The sequence below is a fragment of the Berghia stephanieae genome, chromosome 3, assembly GCF_034508935.2.
Source record: "Berghia stephanieae isolate SIO BIC M18660-M18661 chromosome 3, UCSD_Bste_1.3, whole genome shotgun sequence".
Classification (NCBI taxonomy): Eukaryota; Metazoa; Mollusca; class Gastropoda; order Nudibranchia; family Aeolidiidae; genus Berghia; species Berghia stephanieae.
The window spans coordinates 30,184,127-30,196,763 of NC_088362.1; the positions used below are offsets into that span (position 1 = coordinate 30,184,127).

Consider the following 12,637-nt stretch of genomic DNA (forward strand, 5'->3'; position numbering starts at 1 on the left):
TGCTTGCCTTATGTGTTACAGTAAATATAATTATTCAATTTCTTTACTTCATAGTGCTCTTTACGTCTGATGTGATGCATTTATATAAAATACTCACCAATTCTTCATTGGAATTTTAAGTCTGATGGTATACGTTTTTGTAAAATACTCACCAATTCTTCATAGTGCTCTTTACGATTGATGTGATGCGTTTATGTAAATTACTCACCAATTCTGCTCGCCAAATCAATCCTGCCAGATACAAGTATATGTAACATTTAATATTTATTGACTTATTGAGAGGATTCAGTGAAAACTAATAACCCAAACTGGCGGTCTGGAGCCAATAATTAAAATATAAAGAGCTGAGTGACGTCAACTGCATTCTTTTTATTAGTATTACGATGTACTGGGATCCGTTTATTGAGTTTGAAAGGTGCAACACGCTAACACTCGGCCACGCTGTACCAGGATGTCAGGGTTCTTGGCTGGTTCGAGTCCGAGACGGGTAAGGAAAAAGAAATAGTTAATCGCCCCGAATTATTATAAATCAATAAAAATAAAATAAATAAAAATAAAATAAAATTCCCTTTATTCATCCCATAGGAGAAATTTATCTCTAGGGTCGATATAAGGGAGGACTGGAATAACCCAGGCGTCAGCCGCAGTGCAGCGCCGCAAATTGAGTTTAGACGAGGTGACTTGCTCAAGGCCACACAACGTAGCGACGGGTGATCGAACTTCTTTCGGGTACGAAGCAAAGACGCTGCCATCCCCCCCCCCCCCCCCCGCCCACAAACTGTTAGAAGCTGGGGACTGTAAAAATCATTGAACAAAAATGAATTATATAACAGCTTCGAAAAATAACAGAAAACCAAACATGGAACGTTTCGGGCTTAAAATCCTTCTTCAGCCAAAAACAATACACAATTCAAAATTCAAAAACAATAAACAACAATTAAAACTTCAGGACGGCAGAACAATAATTTATTTGGCATGTCATGTTCGAACGTAAAAGGATCTTGAAAATGTGCGAAATAAAAAAATCATTCTCGCATGAATTTCCCCCTTACAGGTGACAACCGACCTGTCAACATTGTAAACTGCAGCTAAATTATGGCATAAAAGCTTTGGGGAAATTTGATCTTTTTAATTGTCTTTACCTGCTCATTATTGAAGCTTTAAGTAAACATGGTGAAATTCGATACGACGTGCTGTGCGCGCGAATGTATTTGTGTGTGTGTGTGTGTGTGTGTGTGTGTGAGAGAGAGAGAGAGAGAGAGAGAGAGAGAGAGAGAGAGAGAAAGGAGAGAGAGATCTGCTAATGGGCGAGGTCGGGTTATAAATTATGTGCCATAAGGCCTCAATCCCGTGATACGTTGACTTGAACTAGATTAAGTAAAGCGAATGAATGATTTTTTAAAAAATGAGCTTTTATATAGAGCAATATCCACTTAACGTGCTCAAAGCGCTTTACAAGGAGTCCCTGGCCAACAGCAACACGTAACATTTAGGAGGGGACATGACGCCTGAGACAATGCTGTTAACGGCCAGGTACTCATTTTACACCTGAGTACGGTGAGAGATTGTACGTTAAGAGCCGTCTCAAAGGACTCAACCATGCGCCGAGCGAGGGTCGAACCCAGGACCTTCCGATTCGAATGCAAGTGTCATACCACTAGACCACATAGCCGTACAATGAAGGAATGAATACGGCTGCGCTGTCTCTATGGACGCTTGCCGTGAACGTGTGTGTGTGTGTGTGTGTGTGTGTGTGTGTGTGTGTGTGTGTTACTTCGAGTGTGACAGTCTGTCTCTAGTATTCAGTTAGTAATTTGTTTCCATAAATCAAATATGAAGCAGAAATGATCAGAGACGATTTTTGTTTCTATTTTTAGTTCCACAAACATTCGTTTCACCACTTGTGTTCACCAGCTTAACCGTCCCGTCATTATACATGTCAAAATGATACTAAGCTGCTCGGAGCTGTAGACTTTAAAAAGCAATAAACAAAAATAAATAATATAATCATCATCATCATCCATCGTGGCTTGTATTCGTCTTGAACACGTTGCCGGTCAGCTGTCTCCACGAATCACGACTATCTGCGGTGCGTATGAAATCTGTGTTGCTTTTAAAATCATTTTTGCCATTCTTAGGTTATTTAAATAAATCATTCTTTGTCTTCCTCTAGCTCTCGAAAGAGATTTCCTTCGATCATCCCAGATGTTACCAACTTTTCTATTCCGTCTCTTCTCCACACATGTCCCAGAAACCGTAACTGCCTCTTTCTGATGGTATCCATCAACATTTTTCCCTTGCTCACCTTCTCCAACACTTCCTCGTTCGTATTCTTGTCTGTCCATGATATCCTCAACATTCTTCATCCACATCCACATCTCAAATGCCTCTAACGTCCTAGTACATTCTTTGTCAAGGTTACAAAAAAAAAAAAAAAGAACAAAATACTTAAACGCGGAACGTTTTGCACTCAAAACTCTTCTTCAGTCAACAACAAAAAAAAAAGAAATAAATAACAAAACAAAAAACAATACAGACATAAATATTTATGTTTTCATTGTTTTTTTTTTTGTTGTTGTTGTTGTTGGCTGAAGAAGGGTTTTGAGTCCAAAAAGTTCCATGTCTAAGTATTTTGTTCTTTCTAATTTTTTTCTTCTTTAAGCTGTTATATTTGTTTTTTGTTTATTACTTTTTACATCATAATACCGTTTCGAGGCGATTGGTTACAAAATTGGAATTGTAATTAATACCTACTGTAATTAATGAGATTAATTATGTCTTTCTGACTCGTTCAAATTTACATATAGATAATATGCGCTTGGTTACGAAGCTCACAACATTGCCATCGGAAGTATAACGGACCGACATACAAAACTGTGTGTATCCATGATCTTTTATAGCCTGGTTAAGACAGTTTAGTGAGAATTACTCATAAACGTGGATGGCAAAAAACAATAACAAAGACCTGAGTGACGTCAACTTCACTATTTGTGTTATCATCTTGTGCATGTTTGGATTTTGGATTTTATTAGATTTCTAATACTGTAAATGATTTTTAGTAGATATTTTATTACACAAAAGAAAACAGAGCGCGTATGTTATGATTATTAAAATGACAAATAACACACTGAACATTAACAAAAAATTATATTTGAAGAAGGAGGGATTTTCAAATTAATGCATAAGAGCGATTTTACCACGTTTATTTTAAAGATGCCCCCTCCACCCCCCCCCCCCTCGTCCCCACCTCTCGGCCACTTCGCCCCCCCCCCCCATAGCGTAAATTATAGCGTAAACTTTATTTTTAGTATCCATTAATACAAGCATTCCCTTGAATTGATATCAAATTTTATTTTGATCAAATAAAATATAATGAGCAAAAAAAAAAAGAACAAACCAAAAAACAAAACAAAACAAACAAAAAAAAAGAATAAAAACTCTCTAAAGGAAATAGTCTTCAATTTCTCAAAATGGATAAATCAGAGATTATTAATTTGGTTATGCCTGTCTTCAATTGTTTCCAGCCGACGTGCACTTATTTGCAGGTCTGATAACCCAATTCCTTATGGGCTCATTGTTGTCATTGAAATCTCAAAAAAATGACGCAAGAAATTGTTCATTACGACAGTGTTAAACTAGGCCCATAAAACTGTTCGGATGTCAGGCCTGCATATATGTACACGTCGCTCAAAACGGATAAATAAGAGATAAGTAATTTTGTTAATCCCACCTTCATGTCTCGTTCTACATGTTACGTGTTGTTGTTGACCAGGGACCCCTTGTAAAAGCCTTTGAGCACGTTTAGTGGATATAGCGCTATATAAAAGCTCATTTTTTTCCAATTCAGTCCGTTGTTTTAAGAACACAGTAGACTATATGCAATGTAAACCAACCAGCACATACTGTGTTTTTAAAATAACTATGGTGTCCAACATATCGGTCAAAGTCAATGATGCATGACGATAAAGTTGACACTTTCCCACATAGAGAAATCATCAAAGACTTTTTTATCAATATTTGATTTTTGTCCTGAATGTTATCAGGTCACTCCTTTCTTAAGTCTCACCAGCCTGTCAAATGGAAGTGGGGTCTGGGGGGGGGGGGGGGGGGAGGCGAGACGTGGTTAAGGCATTGTACTGTGATCCGGCGGAAAGTCCCGGGTTCAGGCACTTTCATTTTTACCCTTGGGCAAGATTATTAACCCCTAATTTGCTCACGTGGGCAACATGGGTGATTCCAGTTGACAATCAAACATATTCACTGAAAAAAAATTAGTAAAAATTAAATAAAACAAAGCATAAATGGACCAAAAAATATAAAATAAACAAAAACAAAACAAACCAAAGCCTAAATCAACAGCATAAAAAACGTGAGCATTTATATTTTCACTAAACGTGCACAAAGCGCTTTACAGGAGGTCCCAAGTCATCAGCAACACTTATCATCTAGGACGAGACATGACGCCATGTGTTAAGCCATGTTATTACATTAAATCTCGGACAGAGATATCTCTGTTAACGACCAGGTACTTGTTTTATATCTGAGTACGGTGAGAGAATGTGAGTAAACAACTTTTTCAAAAGACTCACTATGCACCACTCAGAATAGGTCTCAAACTCCGGGCAATACGTCCGAAGGCGAGTGTCAACCACTAGACTACATAATAATAATAATAATAATAATAATATAATAATAATAATAATAATAATAATAATAATAATAATAATAATAATAATAATAATAATAATAATAATACACATTTATACAGCGCTCATTCTCGTGTAAAACACAAACTCTGGGTACTTTACAATATAAATTATCAATTTTGAGTGAAAAAAAATGCAATGAATTCATAGCCAAATCAAGGATTCAAAACGTCAATAAAAGCAAATACAGTAAAGATGTGACTTGAGATTCTTTTAAAAGGCAGGTAAAGACTTGCACTCCCTCAGACCACGCGGTAGTTCATTCCAAATCTTGGGGTCGAAACAAGCAAACGATATATCACCAAATTTTGTTCTTGATCTTTGTTTCCGAAATTTTCGTTTACATAGCCGCCAATCTCGACATTTTAACTTTAAAATATCTATCTGACGTCTAACACAAACCTACATGTGTGGATGTGGTCTTGTGGTATGGCACTCACTTTTGGATCGGAAGTTCCTGGGTTCGAGCCTCGCTCGGCGCATAGTTGAGTTATAATAAAAGGCTCTTTACGCACATTCTCTCACCGTAATCGGGTGTAAAATGAGTACCTTGGCAGCGTTGTCTCCGTTGGAAAAAAAAACAATTGTAATATCGCCTAACAGGCGTCATGTCTCGTCCTACATGTTACGTGTTTCTGTTGGCCAGGGACCTCTTGTAAAGCGCTTTGAGCACTTTTGATGAATATTGCTCTATATAGCTAAACTTTTTTCTTTTGTCATTTTAACATTAAAATTACTATTTGGCGTCTTGTACACACCTATATAATAAATACCGTTTTGGGACGATTGGTTGCATGGGAATATGCACCTTTATTTCAGTGTTTTGTCAATATAACATAACATAACATGATAATAATATGACATAACATAACATAACGTAACATAAAATTACATGGCTAAAGGTTTACTTTAGGATTGCAATAAATAAATTTACATTTTAATAAAAATAATCGCCGTATTGCCACTTTTTGTAAATAGTTGAATTGTGAAATATTTTCAGATCAATTATTTCTCATAATATTATCGTCCCAAATGCTTTTAGGCAGATAACAATACTACTGTGGTCTAGGAGCAAATATTAAAGTCTTTGGAAGGAGAGCAAGCAGTGGGCTTTTATATGACATTTACACAGCGTTTATTTACCTTTTATTTCGTAGTCCTTCAGAGTCATCCAGCCCATGGAGCCAGAGTTTATCCCAGTTTCTATAGTGTGAAACGGACAATAGCAAATGCTTGCTATCCCTTGGATAGGGCGCTAGTCTAAAACACTAAAGGCCATTTTTTTTATTTGATGAAATATCCTAAACTCCTATATATATACATACACACACACACACACACACACACACATATATATATATATATATATATATTATATATATATGACACACATATATATATATTATATATATATAATTATATATATATATATATATATATATATATATATATATATATATATATATATATATATATATATTATATATATACCAATCTCGCCTGAGTCAAGACTGGGGCCAATGACCAAAGTCATATATATAATATATATATATATATATATATATATATATATATATATATATATATATATATACACACACTTAACTATTAAATTATTTTTGGTAGTTTCCTTTCGTTAATTATTGATTTTTTCATTCAAAAAAAAAACCTTTGGATTAAACTGTTAATTGATATCGAAACAAAGGAATAACATTCTCAGTTAATTGACAGACTGACACTGTTACCATGGAGACAAAACAAAGCATGAGAGGAACGGTTTCATTGTAACCACGTTTTGAGTATCACATGATGTCATTGATACTTGGACATATCACATATTATTATATTATATCATTGACAGACTGATGATGCTCGAGACTGTGAAACAATAGTTAAAGTATTTTCGACAGAAATGTTCCATTCATTGTAACAAAACGATTTAAACACAAATAATGATGTCACACAATAAGTAAAGTACATTTTCCTCTTGAGTAAATATGAGCTATGAAACATTTAAAAATCAATATTATCTGCTTTCTGTTTTTCCCCAATCGTTACATTTGTAACACGCCGTTTCGAACTGGTCTTATATGTGACCCCTCGTCTCAAAACGGTATTAAGTAGGGATGGATCAGATGCTAAAAAGTACAATGATAGTTAAAGTGGTCAAAAATATGAACCGTTGATATTTAGCACAGTAAACTATGATATTCCTTCTCCTCTAGAGCTCTATAAAGCATTTAAACTCAACTTCAGCGTGATATTTCTGGCTATAAATTCCATTTTCAGCATCTTAATCATCCCGACTTAATACCGTTTTGAGGATAAGGGTCATATATCGCATTGAATCAGACACATTTTTATCAAATCATATCGAATCTGTAATAGCTTGAGCGGCCACGTGTTCTTGTGGAATGACACTCGCCTTCTGATAGGAAGGTCCTGAGAAAAGGCTCTTTACTCATATTCTCTCACTGTACTCAGGTGTAAAATGAGTACCTGACCGTTAACAGCGTTGTCTTTGTCAGAAAAATTGTAATATCGCCTAACAGGCGTCATTTACCGTCCTACATGTTAAATGTTGCTGCTGACCAAGGACTCCTTGTAAAGCGCTTTGAGCAAATTTAATGGATATTGCGCTATATAAAAGATCAATTTTTGGGTGTTTTTTTTTAGGTTTTTATATAGTGCTATATCCCACTAAACGTGCTCAAATTCTTTACAAAGGGTCCCTGACCAACAGCAACACGTAAAATGTAAAACGAGACATGTCGCCTGTGAGGCGATAATACAACATTTTTTTTCTTCCGATAGAGACAACGCTGTTAACGACTAGCTACTCATTTTACACCCGAGTACAATGAGAGAATGTGAGTAAAGAGCCTTTTCCATGGACTGAACTATGCGCCGAGCGAGGCTCGAACCCAGAACCTTCCAATCTGGAAGCGAGTGTCATACCACAAGACCATAATATAGTCAGGATATAAAATGGATCTAGTATTCTTTAATTGCCTTTAAAACATTAGTAACAATCGACGTGTATATATATGCAGGTCTGACATCCAAACGCAATTATGGGCCTAGTTTAACAATGTTGTAATGGACATTATTTTGCGTCATTTTTTTAAAGATTTCCATCACAACAATGTTCCCAGAATGAATTGTGTTATCAGACCTACATATAAGTGCACGTCGGCAACAATATATTGCACACTACACACTCTTTGGGATAGAAACATATTTTTAAAAAAGGGAGAAACAGATAAAACCATGGAAGGAAATTGAACATAAAAACTCAACAAAATACACATCAAAAATGAAAACAAAACAAAACAAAACAAAAACCCCATTCTTATTACTGACATATTATTATGAATGCTGTCATATATGTGACCCAACGAGGAGAATGAATATCATATTTTAGAATGCTAAATACCAATAATTCATATTGCTGGCCAGTTCAGCTTTAATTTGACTTTTTAGCATGGTTCATACCGACATAATACCGTTTTGAAATGTTGGGTCACATATTTAAAGCTAATATTCAAATTATGAAATCTTATAGATAGAATGCGCTTGGCCAAGGAGTTCACAACATTGCCATCCGGAAGTATAACGGACAAACACACAAACTCTGTGTAACCATGAACTTTTATAGTCTGGTTAATACAGTTTAGTGAGAACAACTCACAAACGCGGATGGCAAAAAAAATAACAAAGGCCTGAGTGACGTCATCTGCATACTATCTATAGTCTGGTTAATACTATTTAGTGAGAACAACTTACAAACGTGGATGGCAAAAACAATAACAAAGGCCTGAGTGACATCATCTTCGAACTATCTATAGATAGTATGCAGATGACGTCACTCAGGCCTTTGTTATTGTTTTTGCCATCCGCGTTTGTGAGTTGTTCTCACTAAACTGTATTAACCAGACTATAAAAGTTCATGGTTACACAGAGTTTGTGTGTTGGTCCGTTATACTTCCGGATGGCAATGTTGTGAACTCCTTGGCCAAGCGCATTCTATCTATAGCTATAGATAGTATGCAGATGACGTCACTCAGGCCTTTGTTATTGTTTTTGCCATCCGCGTTTGTGAGTTGTTCTCACTAAACTGTATTAACCTGACTATAAACGTTCATGGTTACACAGAGTTTGTGTGTTGGTCCGTTATACTTCCGGATGGCAATGTTGTGAACTCCTTGGCCAAGCGCATTCTATCTATCAAAACTTGACATTCTGTAATAGAGTTCATATTGTCGAACAATATTACGTATACAATGTGCTTGTTGCTTTTCTGTTTGAGTAAGAAATGTCTGTTTTTGTGTTGTGTGAGTGTGAAGTTTTGGGGAAAATTCTGAAAATGGCTGATAAGGAGAGGGTTAAGAGGAATGAATCTACGATTCTTACACTCTTCCTTTTTGGAATTCCGCTGCACGAGCTTGCGAGTACGCGTTGGGGAACAAAGTTCGAATTCCAAAACGCAAGAGTGTAAGAAATCATTTATTCTACCCTCAATCGATTCTTATTTCGTCATCTTTGAATACAAGACATCTTCAGAAAAATTTAAATGATAAACTTCTTTTTAAAGAATCAGATATTTAGTGAAATTTACGCTTGATAATCTGCTGACGTCAAAATTAATATTGCAAACATGATATCATTACGCGTTACTATTTATAGGAAGAGGGGTGGAATAATATGGTTTCGTAAACTACTCCCTATAAATAGAACGAAGATGACGTCATTCTGGTCTTTGTTATTGCTTTTTGCCTTCCGCGTTTATGAGTAATTCTCACTAAACTGTATTAACCAGGCTATAAACGATCTAGGTTACTCATAATTTTGTGTGTTGGTCCGTTATACTTCAAATGGCAATGTTATGAGCTTCTTAGCCAAACTCATACTATCTATAGTTAACTTTATGGATCAATAATTTACCCTTATAATGAGTAAATAACACTCCAAAATCCTTTAAAGTATGTACTCTGACATCGAATTAAATTTTCAATATGACTTAGAGATAATTATGAAGTTCTGAAAGTGGAGCTAAAAAAAATCGTAATTTTACGATTATTTCTTTGTATTCGACAGGTCTGCTATGTGGTCTTGTTGTACGACACTGGCACTCGCTTTTGGAGTCACGCTCTAGGAGGCGCATAGTTGAATCCTTGAAAAAATGCTCTTTACTCACTTTCTCTCACCGTACTCAGGTGTAAAATGAGTATCTGGCCGTTAACAGCGTTGTCTTTGTCCGAAAAATTGTAATATCGCTTTACAGGCGGCATGTCCCGTCCCACATGTTAAATGTTGCTGCTGACCAGGGACCCCTTGTAAAGCGCTTTGAGCACATTAAGTAGATATTGCGCCATATCATTTTTTTAAAATCGTAATTTTACAATTATTTCTTTGTATTTGACAGGTCTGCTACGTGGTCTTGTTATATAACACTGACACTCGCTCTAGGAGGCGCACAATTGAATCCTTGGAAAATGCGCTTTACTCACAAATTCTCACCGTACTCAGGTGTAAAATGAGTACCTTGCCATTAGCATCGTTGTCTGTGTCCGAAAATATTGTAATATCGCCTCACAGACGTCATGTATTGTCCTACATGTTAAGTGTTGTTGTTGGCTAGGGACCACATTGTAAAGCGCTTTGAGCACTATTAGTGAATAGCGAGCTATAGATAGTATGCGCTTGGCTAAGAAGCTCATAACATTGCCATCCGGAAGTATAACGGACCAACACACAAAACTGTGTGTATCCATGAACGTTTATAGTCAGGTTAATACAGTTCAGTGAGCATAACTCATAAAATGCGGATGACAAAAAACAATAACAAAAACCTGAGTGACGTCATCTTCGAACTATCTATATAAATGCTCAGGTTTTATACGCCGCTTAGTTTTCCGGGCAAAAAAAAAAAGATATATTTTATTTTTCAATATGTAAATACAAATGCATTGTCTATTATTGAGTCAATACAAGTCCTTTTTTTTTTACAGTCGCGTGTGAAATATAAACATGTTGAAAATAAGTCTTTGTTTTCGAAATTATGTAGCTTTATATTTATATAACACAATTCTACGGTTTTCATTGTGTTCAAATGCGCTTTGCAATGCTTTGTATACGATCTGAATGAAACATTTTATATTCAAAGATTAAAGTTCAATTGTAAGAATCGTGTTTATTCTAATTTAAAACGTTTCGAAATGACAGGCCATACGTTATAATAATAATAATAATAATAATAATAATAATAATAATAATAATAATAATAATAATAATAATAATAATAAATAATTCATGCCATTCATATCGCGCATTTTCATCACTGTGTGATGCTCAATAACACAATGCAAAACTCTATCTGAAAATAACACAATGCAAAACTCCATTAATTTTTGTTTGTAAAACACTTCTAGTGAATAATATCAATACCAAATTCTAGAGGTGCCTAAATGAGTCAATAAAATGTATAGTAAAATATGGGAGTAAAAATAAAAATGACTCTTATAAAAGATACAAAACAAAGTAAACGACGTTTCGGCCATTGGCCTTCTTCAGGTAAACAAGAAAAAAAAATATGTTATATTACATTGGCAATATTATCAACACCACGTATACAACGGCCTCTTTTACAGTTTTGAAATAACAAACAAAACAAAAACAAAACAGACAAACAAACGATAACAAAAATAAAGTGTTACAAATTGGAATGGTCCGAAAAAGAATCGATTACAAATTTTGAGGCATTGTCTCGTTTTTATCTACAAAATTGCACCATTTATTTCCTTGTCTAAAATTTCATTGATCACAACCATCATTATGCTCATAATGAGACAATTGACATTTTATATTATATTTGCTCACAAGTAAACAATACACGACAAACATTTCATTTCAACAACATATTCTAATCAATACTTTAAAAAACAAACAAACCACCAAACAAGAATAATTATACCAGTTGTTAAAATATTGATCAAAATAATCAATATGCTTATCGCTGAACGTTTCGTTGTCAAAACTCTTTTCCAGTTAACACCAAAGAAAAAAAAGAAAGAAAGAAAGAATTTCAACGATAATATTTCATAGTTCATCCAAAAACAGGAGAACAGTAATTGCGTCAATTAGGGATAAATAATGAGGAACTTACTTTAAATTCCACCCCTGTACCTAAATAGTAACCCGAAATGATACCATGTGTACAATAATAATTGGTGACGTTAGATTATTAAGTGAAAATTTCACTAAAAATCAGATTTTTAAAAAAGAAGAATTTTTTGAATGTTTTTGAAGATGTATTTTATTCAAAGATGAAGAAATCGGAATGGATTGTCAAGGTAGAATAAATGATTTGTTACACTTTTGCGTTTTGGAATTCGAACTTTGTTCCCAACGCGCACTCGCAAGGTCGTGCTTCGGTTGGCAACACGTCCGGAATTCCAAAAAGCAAGAGTGCAAAAACCGTCCATCGTGGCTTGTGCTCTTGAGCACGTTGCCGATCAGCTGTCTCCACGAATCAAGATCCTCTGCGGTGCGCATGAAAGCTATGTTGCTTTTTAAGTCACATTTGGCCATTCTTAGGTTATCTAAATATGTCATTCTCTGTCTTCCTGTAGCTCTCTTTCCTTCGATTATCCCAGATCTTACCAACTTTTCTATTCCGTCTCTTCTCCACATATGTCCCAGAAACCGTAACTGCCTCTTTCTGATGTTATCGATCAGTATTATTTCCTTGCTCATCTTCTCCAACACTTCCTCGTTCGTATACCTGTCTGTCCATGATAGCCTCAACATTCTTCTACACACCCACATCTCAAATGCAAGAACCGTATACTGTCTTTAATCGAATGTTGTAACTTTTATAGCGATAATTTCTTACCCACGTCTGTGTTAGACTTTGATGATTGGCCCTAGTC

The 12,637-nt window shown here is 35.3% G+C and overlaps 1 protein-coding gene across 3 annotated transcripts in view; it reads left to right on the forward strand.

Moving 5' to 3' along the window:
- LOC144967512 (uncharacterized) overlaps positions 1–12,637 on the forward strand; it is a 62,605-nt gene that overhangs the window by 27,269 nt on the left and 22,699 nt on the right. The window contains exon 1 of one of the 3 annotated variants that reach the window (XM_078904886.1): positions 297–487. The exons of the other annotated variants lie outside the window; for them this stretch is intronic. Within the exon in view, the coding sequence (XP_078761012.1) occupies positions 384–487 (104 nt within the window). The 5' untranslated portion in view covers positions 297–383. Of the gene's footprint in view, positions 1–296; positions 488–12,637 lie in introns of those variants that run through there. 3 annotated transcript variants of the gene reach the window in all.